This window comes from Protopterus annectens, chromosome 7.part1 (genome assembly GCF_019279795.1).
Source record: "Protopterus annectens isolate FY-2018-M chromosome 7.part1, PAN1.0, whole genome shotgun sequence".
Classification (NCBI taxonomy): domain Eukaryota; kingdom Metazoa; phylum Chordata; order Ceratodontiformes; family Protopteridae; genus Protopterus; species Protopterus annectens.
Genome location: NC_056740.1, coordinates 543,665,971 through 543,685,456, shown reverse-complemented (window position 1 = coordinate 543,685,456; position 19,486 = coordinate 543,665,971). Strand labels below are relative to the sequence as shown.

Genomic DNA, 19,486 nt, shown 5'->3' with positions numbered 1-19,486 from the left:
GTCCAGGAACATGTTCAAAATCGATAAGTCCAGTATTAGATGCCATGAATTGCCCTTTCTGGGTACCAAGAAAAGTCTTGAATAAAAACCTTGTCCTTTTTCCTTTTCTGGTACCGGCTGAACAGCCCCCATATCCATGAGGGACATGACTTGTTTCTGGGCCTCCGCCCACTGGTTTTGGGGCAGATCCGGCCATCCGTTTGGAATTGGCAAGGTATGGAATTGAAATCTGTACCCCTGGGATACTATGTTTCATACCCACTTGTCCTGGGTAATTAACTGCCAATTTTGAGCATGAAGTGCTAGTTTTCCCCCCAAGGAGGCTGCCAAAAGATAAGTGCTTGGTGATGGTAGAGGAAAGTCATTGAGACTGCTTACTGTAGGGTTGTGCTTTGTTACCTCCAGGTTTGGAGGTGGAGGCACCCCATTGCTTTGACCTGTAAGAACCCTGTGATTGATATCTGGAGCCTTTTGAACACCTAGATTTGCCCTGACTGACTCTGTTGGGCACAGGAAAGGACCAATTTTTAGTAGGCCAGTGTCTACTGAACCTGGGTGGCTGCACTTGCAAGAAATATTTTACAGTTTGCATAGATTTAGCTTTGTCTTCCATTTTCTTTAAAACCTCTTCTGCCTTATTACCAAACAGAGTATCATGCTGCAAAGAGGCATCCAACAATTTAGCTTTAACATGATCAGGCAGATTTTGCTCCTTGAGCCAGGCATGCCTTCTAATCACAGAACCAGTAACAGCGGCCCTACAAGAGGCCTCCAAGGAATCAAAACCACATTGCAAAGTATGCTTTCCAACCTGTTCTGCTGAATGCAATAATTCCTGTAACTCTTTATTTTACACACAATTAGAAATCAATATTATTTTCTGTTTCAGTAAGCCCATAACATGCTGTTGATATTTAAGCATATGAAACTGGCAGTTTAAGGCCCTGATTGCCAAGGTTGCAGACATATAAACCTTCTTTCCCCATCTATCCAGCGCCCTGTAATCTCTATCATAGGGGGTAGGATTTTTGGCTGTAGAGGCCTTTACACCCTTGGGAATCAGAGAAATAGTCTCAGGAACAGCAGCAGGATTTTTGAATAGAAATTTGTGGGAATCAGGAACCCTGTAATATCTATCTGGCTTACTAGGAGCAGGAGGCAGGGAATCAGGAGCCATGCTTGATTCCGAAAACACATCAACAATGTCTAATACAGGAGGTATTGCCAAAGGCCTATGCTGAGGAAGAAGAGGGAAATCCCTAAGCCTCTTTTTTGATTCAGAGAAGTCCTGACTCTCCCAGTGAAAATGTTCCCTTAAAGTATGCAAAGTCTCTCCAAAATAATAATCCTCAGGAAGAGATGCAGATGGGATGGATTCCTCTGCATCAGAATCCTCATAGGGTGGAATAGAAAATTCCTGATCAGAAGAGGAATCAGAAGAAATGGAAACCTGATCTGAAGATTCATAATCAGTGCCTAGTCTAGGCCTCTTAGCAGGGGGGATTGGAAACCCCTGATCAAGGTAATTAAATCCTCAGCCATTTTGATCATCTGTTTTTTAGGCATAGGGGCCTGAGCACGTGGCTCATGCATTGGTTTTTTAGACACAGAAGATGTTTTTGACCTTGTTTTTGAGGCTGGCATCGGTTTAATATAAAAATGTTGAGGCCTGAAAACACCCTCAGAAGACGGTGCCTGCTCAGCGGCTCTGGACCAATCCAAGGGAGAGATATCCGCGGGTTCAATACTCTGAGAATTTCGCGGCATACCAGACTCCGAATGGGTCTCGGTAGAGGCCTGCGACTCAAAAGTAGCGGGTATCAGGGGCTGCGAAAGCGCCTCACTGAGTACCGGCGAACCGGCAACTGGCTTATGAAAAGCTTCATCGGTTTTGGACCTCGGCGGTCTGTCTCTGCCTTTTTCTTTGCGGTTTTTGTGAACTCCGGTAGTCGGATTGCTAACCGACGGCATTTCAAGATAATTAAATCTTGAACCAAAATATTTAGAAGCAAAAATATACAGACGCTTAATAGTGCGTTGGTTAAATCTAGCACAAAACCGACAGCAAGGCACGTTGTGATCTGGGCCTAGGCAAGGAATACAGTACAAATGAAAATCCTTATGAGGTATTTGCTTCCCACAAGTAATGCAATTATTAACTTTTACTGACATCGGTAAGGAGCAAGAAAAAGTTTCCTCAACAGGGTACTTAGCTTTAGTTTGAAGATTTCGGTTCTGAAACTCGAATGCGAAAATTTCAGGAGTCGGACGACTGGCACTTGCAAACTGCTTCTTCTTCGGGCACCGTGCAGCAAGAAAGACTGAATAAAATGGCGTTGGATGCATGTTTTATACCCCTGACGACCCGACATCATGTAAGAGGAGACAGCAACCGACGCAGGACGCAAGACTTTGTTATTCAAGCCGACTGAGGGCAACCTGCCAGCAGATTACCCAAATGTAATGACTGCAACAGTGAAACACGAGGAACATCTCCTTGACAATGCAGAAAGTAACTGGTGGGCTTAGGGACTAAATGCTCTGTCTTCGTGTAGCACATGACATCATGTCTAGCACCAACATAGGATACACATAAAGTTAAGTGCAGGAACTTCTGACAAAGAAAAATCAAGCTAAAATGGAACAGAGGATAAACCAAAATGCAGGCCCACCAAGGACAGCCGTCAATGTTAGATGCAAGCATTCTGAGAGTCATAACATATGTATCTACTTAACAAACTGAATAAAAGGATAAAAGTTTGTACTGAATCTTAAAATGCAAAGCAATATGTTTACTGATGTCTACCAATAGTATACATAAAACACTGTAATTAATGGTTGTATTAGGCCCAGTCATAGTTTTAAAGCACCATGGAGCCTAACAGCAACAGTAAAACCAAATGGCTGCAAGCAACAGAGCAGCATATGCTGGAGAGCTTTACTTATATACAAAAGAAGAAACTATGCCTCGTCTAGATCCCATGGAGTTACGTTTTAAACCAGTTAGCTGTCTTCTGTAAAACTACACAAAATAACCTGTTTGTACAAATGACTGTGAAACATAAGTTTAAGAAAGCAAGCAAAGTAGTATGACCTGTTATTCTCCATTAGTACATTGCTTTCCTACACAACTTTTAAAAGGCTGCTATAAACTAACCTTGTTTAAAAATTCATCAGCTTAATGTGCTACAAGCCACACTAAACTGTTGTCCAATTTCATAATGCAGTCCAACACATTTTTTTTTTCTTTGTTGTTAGTACTAAGGAAAAATGTCTTCATGCCACAAAACGTAAATGACACTTTAATAGGTTCATAGGTGTGTACTAGGCTAATGGCCCTGGGGCCTTTACAAGCCTAGCCCATAGGATTATCCTGGCATAGTGCCACCGGACCTTAGTTTCCAGTGCTTCTGTTGAGTACAGCCACTGGAGTGATCCCTGGGGTGAATTTTCTATTTCCCATCCACTCATCAAGGTTTCTCTTGAAGAGGGCCAGTGAGGTGCTCTGCTTGACATGTATGAGAAGTCCATTAAATAGCATGGGTAGTCTCTGAGTTATGAAGCTGTCTCTCCAGCACGTTCTGTTGATTGTGGTAATGAGGTTGAGGTCTCTGGAGTGTGTGGTGCGGAGGGATTGGGATTTCTTTAGATGTAGCATTTCTAACAGAGCTAATGCACCACTTAAGGGACTGAAATCTACGATGACAATGACAGTCTTTGTAGAATTCTTCCTGCTTAATGCCACAGTCCCCCACTCTGCCTAGCTGCAGCTAAGCATATTATAAATGAATGCATCTCTGTCTTGCAACAGTAAGAAATAAAAGAGCATTGGCTGGCAGTAAAGCCTACAGAGTAAAATAACATACTGTGAATGACATGGAAATACATAGCACACTCATATTTACATTTCTAAAACTTCAATGCAGTATATCCATCTTAGAAGGTCAATTACCTTTCCAACCTTATATGGGCTACTGTAGAAAATAAACATTTTCAGTATTACTCCACAAAACGATTAATACAATTCTGACAAACATTATGTTTATTACTTAAACAAATTTCTCTTTTGTCAGTAGTTAATACTAGAAGACAGGTTAATTTTGAATGCTGACATTTTCAATTAATCTGAGTAATTTGTTTCATTATTAGGCAGGCACAATGTACTAGAGCAACTGCTTGTTTTCATATGTAGCGAGTCGACTTTGCTTGGCTAAGTTAGTTGATCAAAGCCGTACACTTTATAAGTGGAGGCTGACAGAATCAAACCCAGGGCTGCAGGACACAACTGTTTAAGTGTGAATTGCTTTAACCTGTAATTTATGCACCAGTCAGACAGCATGAATCCAAGGAGATAAATGGAAACAGATACTGAATGCTGATCAGTTTTACATTAGTAGTAGTGAACGGCTACGGCTATACAGAGGATTGGAAACATCAAGATGTTGTTAGAGGCTGCCATTTGCAATACAGAGCTTTGAAGTCTAGAGTGAGATATAATGGCTTTCCAGTTATTTTTATGCCATAAAAAAAGAGGCCAGGACCAAATGGCATTTTTCTTACAGAATGTAGGTAATACATGAATTGTTGTAATTCACAATAGAGTGGGTTAACTATAGCATTGCAGGTACAAAATGATGACAAATCTTATAAAATGTACTAATAAATTACTGCCATAAGGGAGAAAGGGTCCACTTTGTAATTTTGAAATACTGAAATCTCAAAATTCAGTATTTCGTAACCACAAAGCTGAAAACCCAACTACAACTCACAAACTCGAAATCACACAACCGCAAAATTCAAAATCCCATAATTATGCTACACACACAGTACACACAAACATACACACAACTCCCCCCACAATCAAACAAACTGATCTAACCCACATATAAGAAGGGGGGCAAGCTCCTCACACACCCCCTACTTATATATTCTAACTCCGAGATTGCACAAACAGAAACACAAACGAAACACACACACACATCTTACAGTCCCCTCAAACACACACACAACAGACACAACACACACACTAAACCCCTAATCAGCACACAAACTTACCAAACTTAAACCTAAACATCCACAAACCGTACCAACGGAAGCAGAAATTCAAACTATCCGCGCTTCAGTATTTTGGATTTCATGCTTCTGCTGGCTACGAAAATGTGAGTCTACGGCTTTGTAAGTTCCAGATACTGCAATTCGAGATTTCAGTATTTCGAATTTACAAAGTGGACCCGGGAGAAAGGGTATCCCATGTAAAGAACTGTTATAGAATGCTATCGGCCTGTGATATAACAGGAAGTAAATTCTACTAAAGGCACTATGACAGCCTTCTACATCCTTCTGTGTTCTATAACCTTAACTCTACTTCCCATGGATTATGGACCACAGCAGCCCTTACACTGTTCCACCTGGAGAGCACAATGGGCTAGCGAGGACCACAGCAGGCCCTTACACTGCTCCACCTGGAGAGCACAATGGGCTAGAGAAAACCACAGCAGGCCCTTACACTGTTCCACCTGGAGAGCACAATGGGCTAGCGAGGACACCAGCAGGCCCTTACACTGTTCCACCTGGAGAGCACAATGGGCTAGCGATTAGCTGCAGCTTTATTACATTCTGGTGAATTATTGCTACATCCAGCATTGCCTTCCATACAATCAAATGATGACCAGGCACTTCCTTATCTCAGTGTTATACAATGCCTGGTGCATGCAGTTCCATGTGCTGAAATACTGCCTCCTACTAAACTAATGCAGAAATTGTTACTTAATGTCAGATGTATACAATTCTAGGTACAAAGATACTGTCACTTAATGCCAGATGTTACTTAATTTTACTTAATGCCAGATGTATACAGTTTTAGGTACAAAAGTACTGTCCTATGCTTTCTAACGCACATACATTCCTGAATACCTGCTATAAGCTGCTTTAGGTGCTAAAGAACTGTCCTACACTTAAGCAATACACTAAATGTTACTGCCACACGTACACAATTATAGGTACAAAACTACTGTCATGTACTTACTAGTACACCAAATGTTACTAAATGATAGATGTAGACATTTCTCAGTACAAATGTGCTGTGCTGCACATCCTGTCTCACGTTACTTAATGCCAGAAGTACACAATTCTAGCTCTAGATACAAAAGTACTGTCCTGCACTTACTAATACACCAATTATTACTTAATACCAGAAATATACAATTGCTGGTACAAAAGTACTATCCCAAATGTACTGTCACACATAATGTTATTTAAAACCAGATATTTATAATCTTAGGTATGAAAGTACTGTCCTACATTTATTAATACACCAAATGTTACTTAATACCATATGTCTACAATTATTGGTATAAAAGTACTGTCCTACATTTATTAATACACCAAATGTTACTTAATACCATATGTCTACAATTATTGGTACAAAAGTACTGTCCTACATTTATTAATACACCGAATGTTATTTAATACGATATGTCTACAATTATTGGTACAAAAGTACTAGCCTACATTTATTAATACACCGAATGTTACTTAATACGATATGTCTACAATTATTGGTACAAAAGTACTGCCCTACATGCACTGTCTCACATAATGCTACTTAAAACCAGACAGTTACAATCCTAGTAGATACGAAAATACTGTCCTTCACTTACTAAGACACCGAATGTTACTTAATACCAAATGTCTAACATTACTGGTACAAAAGTGCTGTTATATACACTGTTTCACATAATGTTAATTACTGTAAGGTATATACAGTTCAAGGAACAATGCAGAGCTGCATCACTGTTATAACCATCTCTGAATAAGGATTGTAGTGCTTGTGGATCGACTGAGAAAGCAATGGAAAATTTGTTAATGTGTCTATGGTGCTAAATAGTTATATTTCAAACATTTTCAGTAGAATAGAATCTTTGGAGGTTAATATTAAGTAAAGAAAAAACATGAGATTCTTTGTGAAGTTTTGCTATGGAGGTCTGTCAGTAAAGTGTGAACCCAAACAAATACAATTTTTTTCGATTACAAACGAACTTAAATGAGAATAGAAAATGAGAGTAATGTGTACATAAAAAATGCAAAAAGAAGCAAATAATGTTATCAGTGCAGCTGTCTGTTTTTAGCTAAGATTTGTCTACTAAGTAGCAAGAAATTTCCTGAAATTCTTTTACGGAACAGCAAATAGGGCAGGGCACTGACTGCCTAACTCGACCAGCAGGTTAAACTCTAACCACCCACTCAGCAGCACATGCAGAGTTTTACAAACATACAGATTAAAGTCAGCTATGTGAAGTATTTATCCAAGTGTCAGTTCAACATTTTTCGCCCTTATTAAATATTTGCCAAAAATATGTCAGGGCATTTAATACTTGAATAAGGTTTGCAGAATCAAATTTTTTACTGAATTCCACAGCAATAACATTACAGTCAATTGCAACAACCTTGTTGCGGGGAAATTCAAAAGAAATTTTTAAATGATATGAAATCCCAATCCCTCTGAGCTACACGCTCTAGGGACCTAAACCTTGTCACCACAATAAACAGAATATGCTGAAGGGATAAATTCCTGTCCCAGAGACTTCCCATACTCTGGAACAAAGTACCTATCTATATCAAACAAAGCTCCTCATTAACACTCTTCAAGAAAAATCTTGATGTCTGGATGCGAAACAGGAAATTCACCCCAGGGATCACCTCTGTGGCTCTGCTCAACAGGAGCACAGCAAAATAATTTTCTTGGGTGGCAAAAGCCAGGGTACCTTTTTGGCTAGGCTTATATAAGCCTTAGGGCCAATAGCCTAGTACCTACCTATGAATCTATGAACAGTACAGTTGTGTACATTTACCATAAATGTATATGTTCGAGTGTATTCACGGTTGCAATCATTACATTTAGGGTAATCTGCTGGCAGGTTGCCCTCAGTCAGCCTGTTGGGTCCTGCGTCGGTTGCTGTCCCTTCTTCTATGACATCAGGTCGTCAGGGGTATAAAACATGCAGCCGATGCCATTACATCAGTTTTTCTTGTCCCAGATGTCAGGTGCCCCCCAAATGGGGAGCAAAACATATATATATATATATATATATATATATATATATATATATATAATTAGAAACTTAAAAATATACCTCCAAACAAAAGTAAATACAACAAAAAAAGGCTTTTAAGCATATTAAAAGAAAGAAGAGGTATAGTAAAAGAAAAACAGGGGGCTGGAGGGAGGGTAACCAGGACTGCAACAGTGACTACACTCAAACATGTACATTTATGGCAAGTGTACACAACTGTACTATGTTCATCGTGTTTCACTGTTGCAGTCACCTAAGGTTAGGAGGATGGATTTATACAGCATTAGGACCAGCTATAAGGCCCTGCAAAACAGCAGTGGCAAAGCCAGCTCTGGATTTAGAGAAAATTGGTAAGTGATAATGCTTGGTGAACTGAACCTCCAGGTAGCAGCTTCTAGAATATCCCTGGTAGGAATATCTCTGAGAAAGGCTGCTGAAGTAGATGCAGCCCTGGTGGAATGAGATCTGATTCCCTGGGGGATAGGTTTTCCATGGTACTTATAACAGAAATGAATACAATGGCTTATCCATTTAGAAATGGTTTGCTTTGGAATAGCCTTCTCCTCTGCCCCTGCAGCAAATGCTACCAGCAGTTGTTCAGATTTTCTTCGAGATTTAGTCCTGTCCAAGGAGAATCTAAGCTGTCTGTGTACATCCAATGAATGCAGAATCTGCACCCCCTTGTTCTGTGGATTGGGAAAGAAAGTTGGCAAATGAATGGACTGATTAAGAGCCATACTGGATACCACCTTGGCTATGAATGATGGAGTGGTCCCGAGTTACACCCTGTCTGCATGAAAAATTATGAAACGCTCCACTGCCATAATGGCCTGTAATTCAGATATCCTTTTAGCTGAAGTGATTGTCAAAAGGAAGGCTGTTTTCCACAAAAGAAATTTTAAGTCTGCAGTTGCAGCTGACTCGAAAGGAGGTAGAGTGAGTTTCTCCAATACAAAGTTAAGGTCCCAGGCAGGGGTCGAAGCTCTCCTGGATGGTCTCAATGGTGGTCTCAAGTTTTTGGCACCTCTGAGATACTGCTTTAGAAGAGGATGAGAGAAGAGGGGGGGGGTCTGTGTTGTAATGAGCTGAAATGGCTGAGGCATGGATTTTTATGGAAGAAAAAGACAGGCCCTTGTGAAGCATCTCAGTTAAGTATTGCACTGCTGTGCTATCCCTTGAGATTGATTCCAGGCACAAAATCTTTTCCATTTGTCAGAATAAGACTTTATAGTACTAGGTCTTCTCGCCTCCAAAATGACATCCATCACAGGTTTGCTGAGGGATGCTAAGGGGGAATTTAATTATTAGCCAAGCTGCAAGATTCAATGTTTAGAGCTGAGGGTGCAGAATTTGGTTCTTCTGCTGAGAGAGTAAGGAAGGTGTCAGAGGCAGGTGCCATGGAGAAATGTGTGACACACTGTGCAGGAGTGGGTACCAGTGTTGGCGAGGCCAGTCTGCAGCAATCAAAATTATTTTTGGTTTGTCCTGTTTGACTTTTAACAGTACTTTGGTGAGCAAAGGCAGAGGGGGCATACACTGATAGGTTTTTCCAGCTGAAGTACAGAGCATCCACCTTCCAGGCTTTTTTGTGATGAGTTCTTGTGCAGCATTTGTCCAACTGGTAGTTCTGGGGTGAGACAAAAAGATCTATGTCTGGGCTCCCCCATTTGCGTGTCAACATGTTGAAAATCCATGGTTCCAGTTTCCATTCGTGAGGGTCCATGAGATTTCTGCTTAGTTCGTCTGCCAGAACATTCTGCTTTCCTGGCATGAATTGAGCTTGTAGTTGTATTTGGTAGCTTAAAGCTGTGTTCCACAATGCCATGGCTAGTCTGCAGAGGGGGTAGGAATGTGCACCCCCCCCCCCGCTTGTTTATGTACCACATAACCGTGGTGTTGTCCGTCTTTATCAGTAATTGTCCTGGAAGAAGGTAGTCCTTGAAGGCTGTCAGTGCATTCTGTACAGCTAGCATTTCTTTTTGAATGATATGAAGGTGCATTTGAATTGGGATCCATTTGCCCTGAATGCACTTCCCCTCCAGATGAGCCCCCCCATGCATAGTCTCATGCATCTGTAGTTAGGGTTTGGGAGGCAGGGGGTGGTGTGAATGGCAGTCCTTTGTTTTGGTGGCAGGCCTCTGCCCACCATAGGAACTCTAGACACAGGCAAAGTATGATAGGAATCATTGTTTCCAGGCTGTGACAATGTTGACTCCAGGCTGTGACAATGTTGACTCCATAAACTTTTTAAGTACCACTGAAGTTTCCTCATATGCAGTCTTGCATATGGAATTAGAAGAATGCAGGAGGCCATGAACCCCAGGGCTTGCAGTATTTGCCTTGCAGATAGCAGGGTTTTTGCGGCCACCTGTTTGAAGTAAGTCACCAAATGAATTTGCTTTTCTGGCAAAAGGAAAGCCATCTGGGCAGTTGTATTCATGCTTGCACCTAGGAATGTAATTTTTTGAATGGGTACCAGTTGAGATTTCTTTTCGTTTAAGGTGTACCCTAGACAGGTTAGAACTCTTTTTACAAACACCACATGTTTTAGAAGAATGGCCTGGTTTTCTGCCTGATTTAGACAATCAACCAGGTATGGATATATTTCTTTGCCTGCAAAATGCAATTACTGGGGCCAGGCACTTTGTGAATACCCTGGGTGCAGTAGACAAGCCAAAGGGCAATGCAGAGAACTGATAATGCATGCAGCCTGCTTTGAAGCGTAGGTACCTTCTGCAAGATTCCTTGATTGAGATATGCAGGTAAGTCTCTTTTAAGTTGAGAGTTGCAAACCAGGCATCCTTGCCTAGCATAGGAAGTAACTGGTGAAGAGTCAGCTTCTTGAATTTTGGAATGTCCAGAAAGGTATTTAGAGTAGATAGGTCCAGAATTAGACACCATGATTTATCTTTTCTGGGTACCAGAAAAAGTCTGGAATAGAAACCTTGTCCAGTTTCCTCTTCTGGTACTAGTTGAATAGCCCCCATGTTTAGGAGGGATAATACTTGTTTCTGAGCCTCTGCCCACTGATTTGGGGGCAGGTCTGGCAACCCGTTTGGGGTTGGCAGCATGTGAAAATGAAATCTGTATCCCTGGGACACTATATTTAAAACCCATTTGTCCTGGGTTACAAGTTGCCAGTTTCTTGAATGAAGAGCCAGTTTTACCTCCAAAGGGGCGGCTAAGAGGTAAGTGCTTGGTAATTTCAAAGGGAAGTCATTGAGACTGTTTACCATAGGATGGTGGCTTGTTGTTTCGATGTGGAAGCACCCCATTGCTTCATTCTGAAAGTCCCTTGGGACTGAAACCTGGTGGTTTTGGAATGTTTGGGTTTGGCCATAGTGGCTCTGGAAGGAGCTGGAAAGGACCAGTTCTTAGTAGGCCAATGCCTACTAAATCTAGGAGGTTGCACTTGTAAGAAATATTTCACAGTTTGCATAGATTTAGCTTTATCTTCCATCTTTCTTAGAACTTCTTCAGCCTTATTGCCAAATAGGTGGTCCTGCTGTAAAGGAGCATCCAAATGTTTTGTTTTAACATGATCAGGCAGATATTGCTTCTTAAGCCAAGCATGCCTTCTAAGCACAGACCCAGTAACAGCGGCCCTACAAGAGGCCTCATAAAGAATCAAAACCACATTGCAAAGTATGTTTGCCAACTTGTTCAGCTGAATGCAAGAAATCCTGCAAATCTTTATTCTCCACACAGTCAGAAATCAACATAATTTTCTGTTTAAGTAGTCCCATGATATGATGTTAATATTTTAGCATATGGAATTGACAGTTTAAAGCCCTGATTGCTAAGGTTGCAGAAGTATAAACCTTTTTACCCCATCTATCCAGCGCCCTGGAGTCTCTATCAGAAGGGGTAGGATTTTTAGCAGTAGAAGCCTTAATGCCCTTGGGCCCCTGAGAAATGGTTTCAGGGTCATCAACAGGATTTTTGAAAAGGAATTTGTGGGACTCGGGAACCTTGTAGTACCTGTCTGGTTTGCTAGGGGGCCAGAGGTAAGGAATCAGGAGGTACAGCTAAAAGCCTATGCTGAGGAAGAAGAAGGAAATCCCCAAGTCTCTTTTTGGATTCAGAAAAATCCTAACTTTCCCAGTAGAAATGTTCCCTTAAGGTATGTAAAGTTTCCCCAAAAGAGAAATCCTCAGGCGGAGAAGCAGAGGGTATGGAATCCTCTGCACCAGAGTCCTCATAAGTAGGTATGGACAAATCCAGATCATTAGAAGAGTCAGAATAAACGGAGTCTTGTTCAGAAGATTCACAGTCAAATTCAATCCTAGACCTCTTGGAGGGGGGGGGGGGTTTGACGACCCCTGATTAGAGTAATTAAATCTTCAGCCATTTTGATAATTTGTTTTTTAGGCATAGGGGCCTGAACATGTGGCCTGGGCGTCAGTTTTTTAGACATAGATCGAGATTTAGGCCTTAGCACTGAAGTTAGAGTTGGTTTAATATGCAAGTCTGTAGGCCTGAATACACCCTCAGAAGCCTGCTCAGCGGCTCCGGACCCATCCAAGGTAGAGACATCCGCAGGTTCCAGATATGAAGCATCTCATGGCATATGAATGGGTCTCAGCAGAGGCCTGCGAATCAGAAATAGCAGATATCAGGGGCTGCAAAAGTGCCTCACTGAGTACCGATGAACTGGCAACTGGCTTAGGAGAAGCATCGTCAGCAGTTTTGGACCTCAACGGCCTGTCTCTGACTTTTTCTTTGTGTTTTTTCATTATTCTGGTAGTCGGATGGCTAACCAATGTCATTTCTGTATAATTAAACTGAGAACCAAAATATTTTGAAGCAAAAATGTACCGACGACGGATAGTGCGCTGATTAAATAAAGCACAAAACCAACAGCAAGGTACGTCACGGTCAGGCCGAGGCAAGGAATACAGTACAAATGGAAATCCTTATGAGGTATTTGCTTCCCACAAGTAATACAATTATACTGACATCGGTAAGGAGCAAGAAAAAGTTTCCCCAATGGGGTACTTAGCTTTTAGTTGAAGACTTTGGTTCTGAAACTCGAAAAGGAAAATTTCAGGAGTCGGCCAACCGGCACTTGCGAACTGCTTCTGCTTTGGGCACCGCGCGGCAAGAAAGACTGATGTAATGGTGTCAGCTGTATGTTTTATATCCCTGATGACCTGACGTCATGGAAGAAGGGACAGCAACTGACGCAGGACCCAAGACTTTGTTAATCAGGCCGACTGAGGGCAACCTGCCAGCAGATTACCCTAAATGTAATGACTATAACAGTGAAATATGATGAACATCTTAGCATTCCCTACAGGGAAGAAGGTGATACTGCATGAAACAAAAAAAAAATTACCTCCTCCTGTAGTTTCTTAGTCACTAGGTAAGACTTCTCAGCCTCCATACTTTTCTCTTTCAGTTGCCTCTGCAGATCTGGAATCTCCTTGCGGGATCTCTCCTTGTATTCATCAAGCTGGGTCTGGTGTTCCAGGTTTGACTTGCGAGAGCTTTCAATAACATCTGCCATCTATAATCATTGAACAGAGGGAAGTGTGAAACAAATCTGAGAAATATACTTATTACTTAAAACAGTTTTAAAACCAGCATAGGTTACCGAAGAAGGCTTGTACAAGACACCTGGACTGTTACTCACTTTGAAATTCAGTTTGTGCAGCAAATATCAAGCCAGTGGTATTGTGACGCTCTTTGTGAGCTGCTGTCTGAGTAAAGAACACCTGTAATATCTGCTTCACATCACAAAGATATGACAAGTGTAGCAATATTTTATAAAGGTAAAAGGTATGGGCAAACTAAAATGCAAAAATGTTTGCATCTAACAAAAGTGCATCAGTATAATAACGTTACAAGTATGACATCTTTAAAGGTAGCTATCATGGATCATTAGCTCTGATGTATAAAACATTGCACCTTTCTTATCAATGATGACGCACACTGTTACATGAAGTCACCCTAATTAAATGAAGCAATTTATAAAAGAGCAATAGCACATCTTTACAAGGGACAACTAATGCACTGGCTAAATGCAAATACTTTAATGTTTAATGAAAAGCAATGACTACTTAGAGATGCTGTTTAAAAGAAGTTACTAAATGCAGATGACCTGCACATAACTAGTGCAGGGTACAATAATCACATTTGATAAGATGATTCACAGCAGTTATGTTACTACAGAAATCATTTTTTTTAATCTCAGAGACTGTGGTGAAATAATATTTTCAGTAACAAAGACAGAATATTAGTTTCCAAAACAGGGTTTAAACTAAGATATGGCTATAAAACTGATCAGATAACACTCATTAACATATCTAACTAGTTCTGGTTTACACAGCTACAATGACACAAAAATCATGCATCACATAACTTCCTTTATGTCAGATGAGAGGTGCTCACCTCCTTTTTAAGCTTCTCAATGATTTTGTCTTGTTGTCTGTATTCATTTTCAATTTCATTCCTTGCTTTCTTTAGCTGTTCCCTCTGCATTTTCTCCACTTGCAGGCTTTCCATCATTTCTTGGCGATCTTGAATTGTCTTATTAAGATTTCTCTGTTGAAGAAAAAAAAAACACTTGATTAGAAGTACTAAGAAAAGAAAGATTCATCTGGAATAATTGTAATGATCCTATAAATACAGAGAAAAACAAAAACGCTTTTTAGAAAGCTTAACCAAAACATTCTAAAATATTTTTACTGCACATTGTTTTTAGTGAGGCACGTACTTGCATCAGTTCTTGGGGAACTGCTCTCCCCAAACTCTTCCTCTAAAATGAATGCATACACTGAGCTGAATTTATACCACACAGAGTTCTCACTACAATCAATACAAGTTTTTAAGTAGTTTTGAGAATCATAACGTTGAGAAAATCAGCTTTTGCAGCATTAAATTATCTGTAAAGTATGTTAATGTCAGAAATACAGCAATAATTGGAGTAATATCTAAAGAAATCACATATAGGCCTGAGCAAACCTTCTTATGTACCACCTATATGATGAATTAAACTGATTTTGCAGATTTTTGATTCAATGACTATAACGGGGTTAGCAAGTCTTCTGCCAAATATTCCATTCTGCTCCACCCTATATATATAGATCCTCTGTGAGGCAACTAGATAGATAGGTATATGCAGGGCAAAGATCAAAATCAGAGATATTAACAATGAAATAAGTTTGAGCTATTTTTAGAAGTACAGGTGTTACAATATAACAGCAAAGGAAACCCAGCTCTGTCAGTGAACTTCCCTTACTCACTATATGCAGAAATTACATACAAAGTAGCAAAGAGCTGGCAAAACAAAGAATGATGACAGACAGATTCAAGCAAATTCTACACCCCCTGCTACTAACAGTCCCAAAGCTTCCTTGACACATGACTTCACGTTGATAATGTAACTTCACTACTGAGTAAACAGAAATCATATAAACTTTAATTAAGAATGCAGAGGAAGCAAACTTACATGGTTGGTATGTACCATACCATTCTCAAGACCTCTGAATGACAACTAACAAAAATAAATCAGTAAGAACCAAAAGAAAAATCTATCAAGGCTGGATTTTCCTTCTGTGTGATTCCTTAACCACAGTGCAAAGTCTAGCCTTGTTAGATTTCTCTTTTGGTTCTTACTGATTGTTTTTTAGTTTACCCAGCAAAATTAGAAATGTGTGTACATGTATGTATGTATCACCAGCATCACGATCAACCCCCTTTTCCCATATTCTTCATGGGGTTGTGAGTCGTATTAACTGCCGCCATCACTTTTGATTGAGTGCTGCTTTCCAACCTTGACAGTCATGCCAGACTGTTGCAGATCTTTTTTCATACAATTCAGACATCTGTTTGTTGGACACCCTCATTTCCTCTTGCCTTCTTCTATAAATATATGTGTGTGTGTGTGTCTGTCTGTGCGTGCGCGTGTGTAGAAATACGTAACAGTTCAGATTGCTGCTTATTTCAAATGCAGTAAGCCACCACTGATGTGTGAAGATGTCCTGGGTCTTCTGACAGATCAATTTGATTTAGAAAACTCCACCCCACAATCACCCAAAGCAAATAAACTATTTGTGGTCTTGGAGAGGAGCATGAACTAATTAAACATAATATGGATACAAAGACTACACTTCTACTAGATGAATACTTAACAAGCATCATTTCATCACACCCATTTAGTTGGAATAAATCCTAGATGAAAATCTGCAAACAAAAAAAGTATTTCCTATAGGCAGGGCAAAGTTCCCCACATTTATTATTTATCAGCATTTTGATACCAGAAAAATCTGACACAGCAAAGCCCCTTTTCAGTTGAGGCCCAGAGGGAAAAGTTTCACATTGCATATTTTTTCCACAGGTAACTAGCATAAGATAACAACAAAATAAATAATGTTGAGCTGTGTGTGTGTGTGTGTGTGTGTGTGTGTGTGTGTGTGTGTGTGTGTGTGTGTGTGTGTGTGTGTGTGTGTGTGTGTGTGTGTGTATATATATATATATATATATATATATATATATATAGTTTAATGAACAGCAACACAGCATTAAACAGTAAGTGCTGTCATCTAAATTACAGGCTTCATGAGTCTGAAGTCTGTAATGTAGACAAAAGTGCTTATTGTTTAATGTTGTGTTGCTGTTCCTTTCATTAAATGGGGTTTGTTTCTATACCATCTTTTACTTTATTTATTTTGTTTTGGTTAGTACGGTTCACTGTGTTTTTTGGTCTATATATATAGATTAACAAGCGGTCACCTTGTGAAGTTCACTATATAGTGCTTAAAGCATGCTATAGTCATACATATTTTTAAGAACATTCAGCATTATTTTACAGTTTAGATACAAGTCATATTGAGACAATAATTGAGGCATATTCAAAAGTTCTATCCAACTAGTTATTCATGCGAGACTTGTAAACAATGATGTGTGAGGGATTCATATTTACTTGATTTAGCTGCAAAAGGATTGGACTTGGTAATGGTGATGGTTGAAGAGAAGGGTCTATATCACGTTGTCGAACTTTTAAAAGTTCGAATGTCGTATGGTCGCAGCATTAAAAGTTCAAACATTTCAGCAGAGATCTCCGTACAGTGCAGAATGGGAAGATTTCCCTTTCTGCATTGTAGTGTGATCTCGGAGTTGGTTTATTTAAAGAGTGGGGGGGGTGCAGCCCCCAATGTGGAGGGGGTGGCAGGGGGCTTGCCCCCATGCTTAAACCGTTCAGGTAGGTTTTTTCCTTTGGTTTACTTTTTTATTACATTTCTGAACTTTTAAAAGTTCGATCATATGGTGTCAACCATATGACATTAGAACTTTTAATAGTTCGATTATGTAATATAGACGCGAAGAGAAGGCTTGTTTTGTTGGTGGGTATGATTTAATTGGGATTATACCATGTAAATGACAAACAAATAGAATAATGAGTAGTGTTAGCAATGGAGGTGTTATAAATACATGGCCATTTTGTTTACAGGTAAAAAAAGGCAGTTTTAAATAGTATACAAGAGGATAGATTTCTGATGTTTACTGGAAAGAATTTCACAGTTTTGCAACATACACAATGTATATAGGCAATCAACATTATGAAACGAGTGAGAAGCAAGTATTCATTTAGGGAACATAGTTCTCCGTGGAGCAGGCATCTATATAATTAGTTTGTGACAGAGCATCTGTCTGGGCTGTAGTGGATGTTGTGGGTGTGAGTGTAAAGCTAATAGAACAGGTAGCTCCAGACAGTTAAGGGACTGAAGTGCAGCGATCTGTTCGGTTAATGTGGTTATTTGCAAACTTTGTGATCTTTCAACACTAATGTACCATCTTCTCTAGCTGAGAGGACTGTAGGATAGTTAGAATAGATAAGACATATAGGAGACTAGGGATTAAATAGGTCTGTGCATGGTCCTATAGAAAACGTTTGACTTTATAAAGAAGTCCCAGCTTATGACTGTTTTTTTGAACAGCATATTGGATACGCTGATCAAATCTTAAATGTATGGTCAGTTATTACACCCAGTAGTTTTAGGTTCATAGGTTCGTACTAGAATCCTGTAGGTCCCCAATGTCTTTGTTTATAAGGCTACACTCTGCTGGGATAGTTATTTCTCCTTTTGGGGAGGAGGAGAAATTGAGGTTTTTGAGGTTTGTAGTAGCTCAGGTCTGGTATGATTGACTAACAACACTAAGTCACAGTAGTATGACTTCTGGATTGGAGGTGTAAATACCATTAGCTTTGTTATTCTTTAGATCTAGGATTAGCTTAGACTGCTCAAGGCATTTTTCAATTTTTATAAAGGAATGCTGTAGGTCACATTAGAGCTCTTTGACTGAAGGGGTTTCACATTTTAGGGTTGAATCATCTGCACACCACATTATATTTAGAGAGAGGCTGTATGTGTTTTATTTAAAAATATAACAAAGAGTAACGGTCCTAATATTGTACCTTGTGACACACACCCAATGTTGATTCCTGAAAGCTGCCCACTGTACTCTCCTTTTACTCTTCTGTATTAACTCCGCTCCTTCTCCTTAATAACCAAAGAGACAATCATCTTGTAATTTAAGCTAATGTATATAGAAACATCATTCTAATGCATCAAGTTTTTTTTAATGTTCGTGTTAACATTGTTAGTAACTAAAATATTTTACCATGATCATTTGTTACATTATTGTACTGTACCAACATTTTTGTAATTGTGTATTTTTGGAGCTTATCTCCTCGGGCCTCTACTGAAAATGGACATGTATCCAGTTAGACTAGCCCAGTCAACAAATGTAAAATAAATAAATAAATAAATGTATTTATACTGTCAGAAGACTTAGGCTGCAATATAATACTTTAAATTATAAGCCATGCATTTGTTTGTGAGAAAGAATAAGCTCAACATTTAATTGTCCACATTCTAAACCTATTGATCAAGGTTGAGTTAAACTAGAATTAAAACAGCTAGCATAAGTCAAGTTGGATTTTTCAACAGAATTCATTACATTAAAATAAGTGAATGATGCCATTAAATGAGATTGCTACACAGCAGAAATTACAGAATATCACTTTCATTAGCTCCTGGTAGTGTGGTAAGATTTGGGTCATAATACTGGCCAGTCCAAGCAAAAATTACTTTCAATGTCCAAGTCCTTTGTTAGCAAATTCTCCTTGTTTAATGGCTTCTTGGGCCTCAAGGATCAGTGGGAAACTTTCTTTCTTTCTAATTCCAGTTCTTTTTATAGCAAACAAAACAAAAAAAAAACCCAGCAAGGCAGAGGCAAAATTTCAGAAATCAGTGGCAGAGAGGCTCAGAAAAGAAGGAAGGATCATCTAATGATCAAGGACAATCTTTAAAGCAGACTAACTATATACACCATAATGTTTTCCCCCCTTCCCACTTGGATATTTCAGTAAAGCTTTCCTAAAATCTAGGTCTTTGCTTCCCTCTGTG

General features: G+C 39.6%; 1 protein-coding gene across 1 annotated transcript in view; it reads right to left on the bottom strand.

The window, feature by feature from the left end:
* CGNL1 (cingulin like 1) overlaps positions 1–19,486 on the bottom strand; it is a 1,082,391-nt gene that overhangs the window by 437,107 nt on the left and 625,798 nt on the right. The window contains exons 10-11 of the mRNA XM_044078976.1: positions 14,466–14,618; positions 13,411–13,581 (exon numbers count right to left, since the gene is read on the bottom strand). Coding sequence (XP_043934911.1) covers positions 13,411–13,581; positions 14,466–14,618 — 324 coding nt within the window. The remainder of the gene's footprint in view (positions 1–13,410; positions 13,582–14,465; positions 14,619–19,486) is intronic.